Source organism: Manacus vitellinus, unplaced genomic scaffold, assembly GCF_001715985.3.
Source record: "Manacus vitellinus isolate BGI_N305 unplaced genomic scaffold, ASM171598v3 scaffold_2_pilon, whole genome shotgun sequence".
NCBI lineage: Eukaryota > Metazoa > Chordata > Aves > Passeriformes > Pipridae > Manacus > Manacus vitellinus.
In genome coordinates, this window is record NW_021940208.1 from 5,175,399 (window position 1) to 5,189,987 (window position 14,589).

A 14,589-nucleotide genomic window follows, 5' to 3' on the forward strand; every position below is an offset into this window, starting at 1 on the left:
AGTAATTATTGTAAAACCTATACCTTCTTGCCCGATCAAAGTTGCTGTGGGTTTTACAGGTTATTTGTTTTCTTACTTTTTTAAACAGGTAAATTTTAAAAGTGGTTTTACTGCCACTGATGGGAAAAGTCGTTATAAAACTTTTGAAGTATCTTGAGTTTTGCACTGAACGTACGAACAAAAGGAGAAGAGTAGAAGAAATGAATAAAAAGCAAAAGCAAAATTGAGGAACCATGTTTACAACAGGAGCTTTCTCCTACTTATGGAAAAGGTGACTCATCTATCAGCACAATGTAGTTTGAAAGGGTGTAACAGTTACTGGGTCCCAAAGCCTGCAGTATTAACAGCTGATAGTCCATTCATCCACATTTCTCTCCATTTAGGTTTTAGTATACTAGGGTAGAATATGACTTATTTAAAAACAGAAATTCTGTTTTCCCAAGGAATTCCATTTCCCTTGTAGTTTTTTAAAAACTACATGTAAACCTACTGCATGTAAGGATGAAAATAAAGTGAAAATAAGTCTTCCACATTTTTTCAACATATTTAGGGTATTTATATACCCATATGGATAGACACGTTTGAACTTGCTTCTTAAATAAGAACTTTATCCTGGCATTTAAACACTACTTATTTTGTTTTCCAAGTTCAGAGTTCTGCACGTACAAACACATATGGCATGCTAGTAGCTGCAGCTAACTAGAATTTTTCATCCACTCAAGTGATTGTTCTCAGTATTATATCAGTAAGTGCTTCAATTGTTGGTTCAGAACACCTCAGGGAATATCTGCTTAATCTTCAGAGGATCACTTGGCAGGCACACATTTTTGTAAGCTTGTACCCTATCACTTCATGGTACCTGACATTTTAAAAGTTATTAAAAGAAAACAAAAAGACAGGGGGAAAAAAAACTATTATCAGAGGTTAACAGAATCTATTCAGCAGAACTTAGAGTTGGAATTTTTAATAGGGGTCCAAGAGAGTATGTAACCACACTCCCTTCAAGTAAATGAGGAAAAAGTATCTTGAAATGAAGGTAAAGAAGCACCAAAACAAATTTCATATATACATCACTGGTGTTAGTTTCTTGGTGTTTGGGGATGGTTTCTTTGGTAATGTATTTCCTACTACTTTAATCATGAAGTAGGACTTCAAGTATTGTTAGAGACAGAACTCTGAGCTCAAGTCAAATTGTTCCCGTTGCAAAACAACAAGATTCTTAGAAATCCATATTTCACTTCAGAATGCCTTTACTATGTTCTGTGTTTCTCTTGGCATTATGCCAAGCCTGCCAAGGCTGGTAGATGAGCATCCATGCATTTTAACAGTCCACAGGACTGCTTGTTTACATATATATATAAGATTTGGCACAGTAAATAATGATCTGTATTTGGTATGACTTACATAGGAAAACGTTATTTTTATTTCAGCTGCAAGCCGAAATTAAGAAAATATTCCAAGCAGAAAGAGAAAGCAATATTACTGTGTGTGTTGCTGTTTGGATAAAAATCTCATCTTTACAACTATCCTGTTTTCAGCGACATATCTTTATTGATGAAGAACTGAAAACAAAAATAAGGTCTTGATTTGTAGTTACAGTCTGTTCAAGGAAATAATATTTTTAAAAAATATTTAAATTCATAGGTACAATTAAAATTTGAGACAGACATTTTAAAGCTTGTTGTTTCTCCTAAGATATATCCTATAGATAAATGAAATTCTTAGATTACCATACTCAAAGTTAAAATCTATCTATATGGAAATAATTTTCTCAAGAAACCTACAGTGTGTCCTGGCTTTTCATACTACACATACCCACCTACTCTGAAGAAAGTCTTGAGATTTTGAAAATTGTAGAATAGGACAGAATAGACATTCTAAAGATCGTCAAACATATACAGCACTTTGGTAATTTTACAATAGTCTGTTGTTTGTGTACTCTTCACAGCTGAAATGCTAATTTATCCAGCCATTTCACTGTCCATTCGCTTTTATATTTAACCCTTCAAATAACAAAGGAGTAAAAAAAAAAAAAATCCCTTCTGACCAACTTTTTTTTTTTCATTTTAACCTGATCTCCTGCTTTTATACATCAAAGACAGCAAGAGTCAGTAAGTACTGAAATCCTTAGCAAATATCATTTATTCCATCCCTCCACAGCCAACAGGGATTGAAACAAATGTTCGTTTCAGAAGACAAAAGCGCAAGTCTGTAAGTGTTATTTCATATTATGTTTCTGTAACCTTTTATTCTAGATGTAGAACTGCATGCTATCCAAACTCAGATTTCTGTATCTGCCTTACTGTATGCTTCAGAATGAACAGTGTTGAAGTTAACATGGGCTACCGAGTACATCAAGTCTAAACCGATCAGCTGAAAAACTAACACACACACTGTGAACTGAGAACTGGGATAGTCAGTGGGATATCTACTGGGAGAGTCAGTGCATGGTAGGTAAGGTTGCAAGCAAAGGGCAATAGCTCTTTTACTCTAAATTCCCATGGAGACACTTCATCTAGCATAAATATACTCACGGGAGCAAGAGGAGAAATAGCTATTACGCTTCAAGTTTACACCCCCATTTACTGTGCGTCAAAGTTCTTTGTAGAAGGGAACATATGATCTAGCATTTAAAAAAAAAAATCTATATAAAAGTTAAATATTTGATTACAGTAGCAAGTCACCACTTCATAATGGGAAATAACTTGTCTCTTGGAATCGTTATTGATCCGAACTCTCTTGTTTTGGTTGTGTGTCAGATACTGGTAATTCAAGACTTGCCCATAACAGGGGCTCTGCTTTTCTCATAGTGAGCTCAATCTTTGTAGCTGTCATGTTCACATAACTCCTCTTCACATCAATTACCTAGAACAGAAAATATATTTCACTCTTCAATTTAAGAAACAGACTGCTAGATATCTGGGAATTAAGTTAGGGAGTACCTCATCACTAAATTTCAGTAGCACTTAGGTAGATGGAGATCCCTCTGGTATCTTGAAAAGTCAGGTCTTCCCCAATCCCAAGCTATGGAATGTTAATGGCACAATCACTTGCCCCTGCATATCTAACACTGGCTAACATACATGTAAGCACACAACTATACAGTGTCAAAGGTTTTCTGCAATGGTGTTGCAATCAGAAAGAACCTCGGAAGGTCACCTTCTGTGCCAGCATCAATTATGATGCCACACCTGGGGCATTACGTTCAGATTTAAATGTAATTACTGAATGACATGCAACTGAATTTCTTTCAATAAACAGAGTAATAAGGAAAGCCAAATCATTTTGATAGAGAAGAAGCTAAAGGCTTGTCTTTTGTTTTTTTCTGTTTTGTTTGTTTGTGTGTGTGTGCTTTATTGTTTGTTTTTTTAATAGATAAATTATTCCTATACTTACTCCCCATAACTTCACACTGCGATGAAATTCCTTCTCTCCTTCGAATACAATATGCATATTTACCTTAACAGGAAAAACAACAGAAAATTAGAAAATTTTATCAGGTTAATAAAACATTTGACAACTCAAGCATGTTGAATCAAAATATACCATGTCAAGACTTGGATCCCACAATGACCAAAGTGATCAAACTGTCCCTCAGAAACTGAAGTAAGTATTTTAAAAGATTCTGATACATTAACATAGTCAATAGTGGCCACTGGTAGCTGTATAATTTTCTCCCAGTGCATGATTTACAAATCAGAGCATTTTAACACTTGTTTAATATGACTAGCTGTGAAACAGGATACAATGAAGAATGATATTAAATTACGTTAAGTCAAATACAATTAAACTACTAATCCATAATTATTTACACATACAGTGATGCAAATCCATCATGTATGGGTTTTAACTGCAGAAGTAAAATTAAAGAGTTTTTTCATTTTTGGCATACTTGCAGCTTTTAAAAAGCCATATATTAAAATGCAAATGTCCAAACAGAAGAGGAAAAAAAAGCAAGCTATACATATTTGAACAAACAAAAATGCCAAGAAGAAGTCGTTACTCAAAAAAGACTCTTGTGCTACCTCTGCCTTGAAAATAAAGTCTGAGCAGATTTTCCTATCCTAAAGTTGCTGATCTTAAGGTAGATCCTCACCATTGTGCTATTTGCTTCTACGTAGCTCAGATCAGGAACAGAGTTTTTAGCATACACAGAAATAGTCACTTCTCCTCCAGTCTGGTGCCAATCATGCCTGCATGGAACTACCTTCTTACCCTATATAAGGAAAAAGGTAGAGAAAAAAAGACTTACCATTATATTCAGGAATATTTTTTAAAATATTAATCAGGAAAAAAGCCCAGTCAGTACTTTTCTAGTAGCCAATAAATATATCTTTTTAACCTTTGAATGGAAATATTTTTCATCTTGTAATTCTTCAGTTTGCTCCCAACATTGCAATGAAATACCTACAAACTAAACAGATGTTCTCTCTGTATTTGTTATACCAGTAGCCAAATCAAGACACTTAATTAGAAGAAGACCAGAAAAATCTTCGGATATGTAAACAGAATCCAAATTAGATGGAAAGAGACGCTTCCATCCATGCCCCTTACCCATGGAACCTCACTGACCTTATCTGCCCTGCCATCCCTACCTAAACAAAAACTCGACCCCTGAATGGAACTGGAAGTACAATTATTTTACTCACATCTTAAGTGAAAGAGGAAAGACATCTTAACAATCTTAAAAATAATACATATGGAATGTATTCTATGTAGAATACTACAGACTTACTTAACTAACAGAATGGAAAAGACTGCTCTTTTTTTCTGAGGTTGCCAAAAACTTTTACCATGAAATAGTAATACCACACATCACTAAAAAGAAAGGTAGCTATTACAAATATACCTGTCCCACAGATTACTTTCTACTCCATTTCTCAGTTATACTGCTGTCCACAATATTTCAGAGGTAATAATTTGTAATAGCTCAACTACAGTAATAACTCAAGCAAGCTACACACTACGTTTCAGTATTCAAAATTCAGAAGTCAGCTACAGAGAGCAATCTCAGTGCTTCTTACCGCATCCTTTTTAGTCCATACGTGTGCTCCTCTTGCACAGCCTTCTTGAGCTAAAAATGTATTGAAGTCAGAAGTTTTTCTTTTACAACAGCTCCAATACTTCATCCTTGAGAGTTTGCAAAGTAATTAATAAACAATATTTAGGACGTTATTTACCACGAATACTTAAGACCTTTCCTTTGCACGATATTACTGTTAATTTAGTATACTCTCTTCAGGCACGGCCATTTTTGACTGAACAGGCAATACAAAATAAATCAAGGCAACATCTACAAAGAAAGCATGAAGACATAAAGCACTAGTTAAAAAAACTGAAGTTAACTGAATACTAACCCTTCATGGAATATAGGTACACCAGAATGGTATATACATACTTCTTCTGTGCTGTGTGGTCCTTCGTATGTCTAGTAAAACAAGTAAGTTAAAGTGTGTTACTGTTACAGGATTTGGACCAAAGGAAAAAAAACAAACCAACATACAAAAGAAACACTGAACAAAGCACTACAAAGCTTTTCGGTAAATAATCTAAATCTAATTGCCTGTCCTAGATTTTCAAAGTAGCCATTTGACTTTCATTCACAGAAGGTTCCCTGGCACTGCTAGGAAGCTGTACTTTGTATTAGTGCAATTGCATTGACATCAATGGTGACACCATTTATGCTCATAAAGGTCACTTTAGATCTTCAGAGATACCCAGGTTAAAAATACTCTGAATATTCAGAGCAAACAAGAACTTAACTGGTAAATAAATTTATCATTACACACGGATTCTCAAAATGAAGTAAAATAAACAACATACAACTTTGCCACTGAGTATCAGATCAGTTCTTCCTAACCCAAAGACTGCTGTAAGTTCTCCTCCCACCAGATCTTCAGTAGATAATCAAAGATCTGTCAGGTGATCAATGAAATACCTATTTAAACCCTACTGTCCCGTTTTGTACAACAAAAGGGTGTCAAGTGTAAAAAACTTCCACTTCAAATGACTATGTAATATAACAACTAATAGTGGCGCTAAAGTGTTAAAATGCTGACTTTTTGATTCTTCTGGCAGGAAGCATTAACTGATAAGATCTGTAGATGTTTCTACAGATCCTCACAGACCCTCAAGCGTTATCAGTATGTTACCTCTCACTAATATCATATTTAAGTTGAAAGACATTAGTACCACGGATTTGGCAAGTTTACTAATTAAAAGTTTGGGACAGGTTTAAAAAATATTACCTTTGACTTAACACACTTCAGTATGGACAAATGTGTGTTGTTTGGATTATCAATGTTCACTTTTTAAACCCAATGGACCTTGTGCCTTTTCCAAATCAACTTGTAGAACACAAAAAAATAAAACTGGTTGTTTAATAGTTTAGTAGCTTGGTTTAAGAGTAGAACTGAATCACTTACTTTTGAACAGCCTGCATTTTTACATGCCGTCCCAATCTTGATTTCATCACTATCTTCCTCTGTAAACAGAATAATACAGAAAATAGCAACTGAATTGTATAATCTACTAAACACTTTGCTTTTATTAAGAACTAAAATGAGCCAAGGAGCATATCAGAAAAAAAACTCCCTCTCAAGCTATTTTCTGCCTGGTCCTGAAGTCTGCCAGAGAGGTATAAAGAAACAGAAGTTATGCAAACATTCCAAAAGCACTATTACCTATGCATATAATTCTAGGTTCTATACCTTTACACATTTTAAGTGGGGCAAAAAAAAAATGATGAAGAGGATTATTACAATCACAGGGGAAGAAAACAATCATTCATCTTGTTCAGTTTTGTAAAATGAAGAACCTAAAAGTCTTCCACTACTGTCTATAAATACACACCAGGAAATAACTGGGATACCATGGAGAAAAAAGAGCTATATTAGCTTGGCACAAGAACAAAAGAGCATAAAATAACCATTAACGTAGGTTGAAATTAGAAAGCTTTTCTTAAGCAGCAGTGTAGTTCTGGAACCAAATTCCAAACAAACTGTGGGCAGAGAAAGGAGGAAAAAGAGACAAAGGAGAACCAACTAGTCTTCAGATGAATTTCACCAGTTTATGAAAGACTTTATATGACACCGTGTTTGCAATAGTAGGAGTAAAGTTCACTTTTTGGAAACTCTGGCAGTCATCTATTCAGAAATGGATGTTCCCAGTATGTCTATTTTAACCAGGAAATCTCAGAAAACACACAGTTTAAATAACGTTAAGGACAACATACTGCTCCTGACATCTCACTCTCACATCATTCATATTTAAATTTTGATCATCATTTCCTGGACTGGAAGCTATTTTCCACATTATTAAGAACTAGAATATAATTACATGAAACTATCACTTCAGAAACAACATAAAACAGCATTTCCTTTATTTGTGTGACAATTAGCATCATATACCTCCTTAACCTCCCTCTATCCTTACCTTTTTTCCCTTCATTTTCTGATGATAGTTTCAGTTTATCAAGAGCTTGCTTCAAGGAAGCTGACACTTTCAGCTGTAAATTTGTCATTGGTTCATCTGGGCTAAAAAAAAAAGGCCATATATTTATGTCAGCTTCATGAAAAAAGAATTTACAAGAGACAAAGTAGTAACTTTTAATCTCACTACAAGGCTCTTCCTTTCATACCTCCCTTACAACAACAAATATAATTTGTAAATACTAATCCTTACTGTTTATGGAAAAACAGACTAGAAATTTAGAAGGCAGTCTTGGTTTTCATCAGGAAATCCTAAATACTCTACAATAATAGAAATAAATCCGAGATATTAAGGAATCTAAATACAAGCACCCTAAAATTATTTTTATGACTGTTTAAAACACTGAACACAACTACCAATGACTTTCTAAGCTATGAGGTTATAGACTTCAATTTTTGATTCCTGTAGAGATAAGCACTGAGAGATCCTTGTCATAACCAGAATTCTTTTATCTCATTTTGAAGTCTGAGATAACATCATCACTGCTACCACACAAGTTCTTTTAAGGTTAATTTGGGGATTTTTACACTACACGAAACGTGCAACACTCTATAACCAAGCGAGCTTTAACTTGTCCAACTAACCACAAATTTGAAAAACTTAGTTTCATACACTGTACCTTGGCCTTTTAATTGTTTCCAATGGTTTTGGTGCCTGAATTATGTGTTCTTGAAATCTGGGTTTCAGTTCAGATAGCTCCTTCCGTTCAGAGGTAGTTTTGACTTCTGGTTTAACAGGTTCAGGAGGTTTCTCACTGTTATGGAGACCCTTTGTACAGCCCTATTGTGGAAAGTATATGATTATATAGATGTAGTGTAGTTTGTGTGCACAATTAAAAATTAATGAAAACTGCAACAAGTTTTCTTGACTTATTTCTTCAGCTCCATCTTCTCTTCTAGCCCACTCCAAACATTAGCTGTGGGATTTCCCTTGGAGCCAAAGTGGAAAATATCCTCATTTGGACATAAGTTAAAACAAAAATGCATACTTTCTGTAATCAAGCAAAACAGCAAACAATACTGACCCTCCTTCATTATTGGCAAGTAGTTCTATTAAAACCTATTTAGATAATTATAACCACTAAAGCTTGAAAATGAGACGACTTCAGCATTACATGAAAAAAAAAAAGGTGCATGTAAGAGCTAAGACAGTTTTAACAAAAGTAAGCAAATTTAAAACATGTAAGCACATGTACCATTTAATATTAATCACTGTCATTTGACATATACAAATTGTAAATAATCATGAGTACATACCACAATGCTTAAGAAGTCAGAAAAGTCTGTTGTTCTTCTCTTACAACATGACCAACCCTACAAACATTTTAGAATAAAAACAAAACAAGCATGACTACCACACTTGATAACAGCTTATAAAAAGAAAAATATTAATTATATTACTTTACAAGATATGGCACATCACGACTAGAGATTATTTTTTTCCCTTCAATGGACAATATTATCTGCATTTTTAAAAGCCAGAAAAGTCTGCTACAGTTGGAGCTTCTAGTTCACTTGTGTTGCCTTAATCAAGTTCAGTAAACATGAGGCAACACTTCCATGACAAGTTAGGTGTCAACTCTGTACAATAGAAAACAGAAACATTACTTATCTCATAAAGTAACATGTAAGCAAACAAATACTATACCTGAGACTAAGCTCACCTGTGGCACAAGTAAAGGCCCTCTTCCTAAAATGACAGGGATTTTTTCTTTCCTTGAGCCCTAGTCAAATTTTTCAATTGCTTATTTTCTAACAAAGCTGGATATGTGCATTGCACTACATCAATCAAGAGCACTTTTTATTATGTAAACCAGAAATCCAATTTTAGAGAAAATTGTCTTGCCACTGTGAATAATGTATCTTAGAACTCAAAGAACCTTATTAAAGGCAGCAGTTTGACTAATGCACCATCACCTTGAAAGCTTAAGTGGTATGGCATGATGGGTTTCAGGTAGGTGGTTCTAAGATATCCTCAAAATATTAACCATTTCCACAGTCGAGGAGACAAAAGGTTCACCCTCCCCTCTTAGATTATCTAGAAGTCATAGCAGGAGGAAAAATGCTCAAGTGAAATTATGATAAATTTTTAATTATGACGAGAAATAGGATAAGGAGAAGGGGGAAAGTGTTTTATAAACAGTGCATCTGTAAGAGAAAGAGGGAGTAAACATAAGCTTTTGAGGCAACTGTATAATCTCTGTCTTTATAATTATGTAGAACATTTATGTACTATGTTATGAGCACAACTATAATTTTACAAAAAGAAATTGCCATAGTCTAAGTAATTGGATCATATTTAATCTCAAAGCATTTGTCCCAATTTGCCAGTGACACACAGTGGCCAATTCCTCAGTCATGTACTGCAATATAAGCAATAGCTCGCAGAAAACACGCTGCCCAGCATATATGCAGAAGCTTTCACGAGGCCAAAAGACAACACATTGTGGACTGAGATGCAGTGCCAGAAGAAGCAGTTCCTAAATACCAAGAAAAAAAAAACCTTGTTCCAAAGCTCAGCTAAACAGCAGTTCAGTGTTCTAAGAAATGTCTCTTAGGCTACCTAAAAAGTGCCAGGATCCATTTCTGGACACCAGATTTCTGACTATACACAATTCTTAGAATGATTTCTGGTACTGTTTTGGAAGTTGTGTCTCACTTTGGATGCAATCAGTAGATCCTGAAGTAGGAAAACAGTTTAGCACAAAACCAAATATGGGCTGTCCAGCTGGCCTAAGCGCGGGGGACCAATCGCAGGTACATTCACCATTGAAGAGGTAGCCCAAGAATCCTAGACAGCTGCATCAGAGGCATGGGTAACCAGTCTCAACCAACATTCTCATCTGGCTGATTAAATGAACATGACGGTTTTTTAAGGTAGACAAATGTCATGCACACATTAGATCTTTAGCCACATTAGACCACAAGCAGCTGGTCTGAATTCCAAGCAGGTTAATTAACTGAGAGTATGACACCTCTCAATGGCTCCACAGACCTATTCAGAGGACTTAATTAAACTGTTGAGAGACCTAAACTTAATCAACAGGAAACATGTCATACAGACTTGCATGACATTTAGACCACGAGTAGAGTTTTTAATTTCTTCTTCAGGTTTAAGTGTGCTTTCTCAATTTCATGGGGTTGCTCAAACCTGATACGCTGAACATCAGTTTCTCAACACAGAAAGATCTGGAGTTAAAAAGGAAAAGCAGCACACTGTTTTAGACCTACAGAAATAAATGTAACACTTAAAAGGACAGTTACATACTTACTTTGAGAGCATCATGAAAGACTGGCACACCTGGATGGTAGGTGCATGAATCTACAAGAAAAAGACTATTATTAATACTCAGGCATACTAAGAATCTCTATTCATTTGATTACAAACCCAGCAAAAATTTCACACTTGTAATTCGTGTATGCTATCAGCTGCCCAACTTCCCCAAGTGCACGTAATTACTAAGGAAAATGCAGACTCCAGAGAACAAGTTTTCTGAGTGCATGAAGCAAACCTAAATAATCAGGACTTTGTTGCTTCTGTATTATACATCACCAACTAGAAAGCAGGCATCTAAGACAAACTTTTAGTTCCCTATGGAACAAGAAAACTTTCTATGGACCACCCCTGGCCTTCACCAATAATCAGTCTTTACGGGTAATTCAGCAGAAGCAAAAAGGTGACCTTATGGCCACCCAACAGACAGAAAATACTGATTTACAGCATCAAATACATCTACTTGCACCCGACCGGAGCTTTCTGTGCAGAAGCACTCTGTCAAAAATTCTCTTTTAACGCAAATCTTAAGTTCATGATTTTATCCATGATGATTAGCTTGTTCTTTTTTCAATGTTTTTAGTATCCTAGGTCACCTAAGGACTTAAACCCAAAGGCTAGCCTTCCACGTACACAATTCTGACACATCAACACTATTAATTATTAATGGACTCTGTACAAACACTACACTGAAACACAACCTTCATTAATGAAAGTGTTGATCTTCATAGATGTTTATCAACATTACACAGCTGTTCCTTTTTACTTATGTATTTCTTTTAGGTGTAATATAATTGCTCTGATTATGTAACTTCTCTTTGACATTTATTGCATGCATAGTATTTTATTGACCTGACTCTAAAAGCAACGGGAAACACTAGCTGTTTTCTAGCCCTTAAACCAAAATTTTTTGTATTTGTTAGAAACAGCTAAAATTAAAAGTGAAACAAACAATTTTATGATAAGCCTCCATAAAGTACCAGAGTGAAAAATATCGCAATTGCACATAGTAGGAAGCAAAAGAGAAAAGTGATGAATAACTTTATTAATTACCAGCCTGCAGATATTAAAAAGGGAAAAAAACCCCAAAACCCAAACTTCACTGTTTTCATCTTTTTTATAAATATGTAGATTTTAAAGAAATCTTGTTTAGCATAATTTTCTTTGATTTTATATTCAGTGCCTAAGTCTAAGGCAGTAATACTGTCTGACAGACAGCAGTTTCCACCTTAACTCAGAAGGCACATACTTTGGACATCGGTCCTTCAGTCAGACTTACAAATAGATCCATGAACTTTTATCAATTCCTTCAGCTTCAGGGTGAAAAGCTAATGCTGGTAAACCTCACATGAAAATTTAAAAAAAATCTGGTTATTTTGTATGAAGAGCACTATTCTTTTCCAAAAGTATGACAGTATGTCATCAGAAACATGATGAGAGTAAAAATGAGCTCTGCTTGTAGCTCATTTCTGTATTTCTGATTTAGAAGACTTAAATGACTATTTCCAACTCCTCACAAGCACATGGGTTTCAGTGACAGAGCTGCTGTTAATCACTTGTAACCGTTTTAGAGACTAAAACCATTTTATGGTCGATTAACTCAGAGACAGCTCTTCTCCAGCTCACAAGTCAGATGCAGACAAGTGTCTGTTTGTCCATATGACCAATGCCAATCCTTCTTCCTTGCTCCCTGGAGCCTGTTCTGCAGGAGGTACATCATGGAGTAAACGAAAGCCCCCTTGGCTGCTATTTCATGAGGGCTAGGCATGCTCCACAACAGAAGATGCCAAGACGAGGAGCTCTGCAATGCCTCACACAAAGGCACTGGGATTTTTCCACTAAGCATTCTGACCATTCTCTGTCCTAGAGGGAGCAATACAGTAATTGAATAACAGTAAAACATCAACTCATTTTCGCTCACAGCGAGTCCAACAACTCTTATCTGAGTGAAGTTTACATTCATAGAAGGATCCCATCTCAGACTGTGGCTAAAACTGGAAAATTAGGATATACATCAATGGTCACCCACACAGTTAAAAGCATGTTCTATTTTACATTTTTCACTGAAAAAAAAGTAAAAAATAAATCAAGTTGCCTCTCCACTGTTATTAATAACTTTCCTTGACTAGGAAAAACAAAACTATTTCAAAGCAAGCCATTTTCTCTCACCTTCAGATAATTTTTGGACACCTAAGCACCACAGTTTTTCATGTTTTTGTTCTTGCTGTTTGAGGCTTTTTTAATGCTTATTTCATACCCAAACTGATCCCACTGTGCAAGCACTGCAATCATCTTACCACTACATCCTTGCTTATTTCTTTAAGCACTTTATTAGTCCTTTTATTAAATGTCAAAGTAGAAATTTGTATGGGTCATCCAAACTTAAGAGGTATTTACAATAAAAGCCTGTTGAATTCTTGAGGATGAAATGATGTATCTATCTACACACAGTTTGCAAAGAGCATGTGCTTGTGGTCTGGCAATGGACCAAATTAAACTGCATTAAGAAAAATCAAAATTACAGCCTATACCAAAAAAAGTTACACTGCAGTGAAGAAATCGAGTCAAGCACATGTGACATACACTATTTCAGTCTGGTTTTGCATACCATCTTCAACTGTCACAAAGCAGCATTGCTTTCAAGCCTATGCTAAAGTGTGCATGTATTACCTCATACCACTGTTTTAATGACAAAATATGATCTGCCCTTGAAACAGATTAAAAATGTTCATATGGTCATTCATAGGTTAAAAAAAATAAATCAAAAACCTACTATCTCTTTTGAAGTTAGAATATAACTTCTATGTCAGATACTGTGCAGGTCTTTTACTACTAATTAATCCATACTGTTAATGTATCTAAAACACATGAAATTTGTACCTTGCTAGGCACGCCACAGACAAATTCATAATTATGTGCTCAGTCACAACTGCACAGACATACCTTCAATCCTTTCCCTCAGGCTGTTTTTTCTGCCTCTCTTTAAGAGGCATACAGTCCTTCATGTCAGCCCGTTGTCACTTGTTCACTTTTTGGTAACAATGAGAGTTTCTACAGAGAATACATCAATGTATTATTTCAGCCATCAGATTCTGAAGAGAAGATTAATGGCCTCTTACATCAATCATCACTAAGGGAATGTCTGTACTACAGGCCAAATATTGACATAACCCCCTGAAAGATCCAAAACACCTTTGGGGCCTTCTGGACCCACAGTTTCTACCTATTCACTTAAGAAAACTTCCAAATAATATTTTTTTTTCCTAAACATGTCAATGCAAAATTCATTAAAGGGATCTGTATTTTAGTTTAACACATGTACTAACTTTGAACCCCACAAAACTTTAAGGGTAAAGCCAAACACAGTTCTGAAATAAAAACAAACATTTGAACCTGACTGCATTACACAGTTAAATGTGGATTTAGATGTCTAAGTAGCTATCATCCCACTGACCTTGGTGCAGTTTAGGGATGACAGAAGTCATAATCACTCTACTGCTACAGAAAACATAAAGCTTGGTTTTCTGAAGTGACCTGTGAATAACTATGTTTACCTTTAGAATTGCTTAGTCTGGGACACAGTAACTGTTCTAGTCACTTATCAAAACAAACTTCATCTCAAGAAATTGTTTTCCCCAATCCAAGCACCACAGTTAGCACTTGATCACAAACACAAGAATACGTCGTAAAAAACTGTTCTTTTTACAACGGTACATGGGATGAAACCCCAAAAAGATTTTTTATTATAAATACCCCTATCTGCTTTGTCTTTTAGGGCAAAGGGTGTAGGGATGGTGGTGGAAGAGATCACTAAATGGAAGCATT

General features: G+C 35.3%; 1 protein-coding gene across 2 annotated transcripts; it reads right to left on the bottom strand.

Moving 5' to 3' along the window:
- Window positions 1–856: 856 nt before the first annotated feature.
- On the bottom strand, window positions 857–13,918 carry CHORDC1 (cysteine and histidine rich domain containing 1). Of its 2 annotated transcripts, XM_029960871.1 has the most exons (11): window positions 13,708–13,918; window positions 10,763–10,812; window positions 8,748–8,804; window positions 8,111–8,271; window positions 7,435–7,535; window positions 6,426–6,484; window positions 5,358–5,428; window positions 5,025–5,130; window positions 4,097–4,216; window positions 3,397–3,459; window positions 857–2,865 (listed from the first exon to the last, which is right to left on the bottom strand). In XM_029960871.1, exons 5-11 carry the CDS (start codon window positions 7,520–7,522, stop codon window positions 2,722–2,724), a joined length of 651 nt encoding a protein of 216 aa, XP_029816731.1. In that variant the 5' UTR covers window positions 7,523–7,535; window positions 8,111–8,271; window positions 8,748–8,804; window positions 10,763–10,812; window positions 13,708–13,918; the 3' UTR covers window positions 857–2,721. The 2 variants fall into 2 exon arrangements, with proteins under 2 accessions (XP_029816731.1, XP_029816732.1); XM_029960872.1 differs by lacking the exons at window positions 8,748–8,804; window positions 10,763–10,812; window positions 13,708–13,918 and having other exon boundaries at window positions 6,426–6,486; window positions 7,436–7,535; window positions 8,111–8,225.
- Between the last annotated feature and the right edge of the window lie 671 nt (window positions 13,919–14,589).

Coding starts and splice junctions, on each gene's coding strand:
- CHORDC1 (XM_029960871.1), bottom strand. CDS start 7,522: ATGACAAATTTACAGCTGAAAGTGTCAGCTTCCTTGAAGCAAGCTCTT. Junction 5,429..6,425: donor AAAATGCAGGCTGTTCAAAA/GTAAGTGATTCA, acceptor TTGTTTTACTAG/ACATACGAAGGACCACACAG. Junction 5,131..5,357: donor GTACCTATATTCCATGAAGG/GTTAGTATTCAG, acceptor CAAACTCTCAAG/GATGAAGTATTGGAGCTGTT.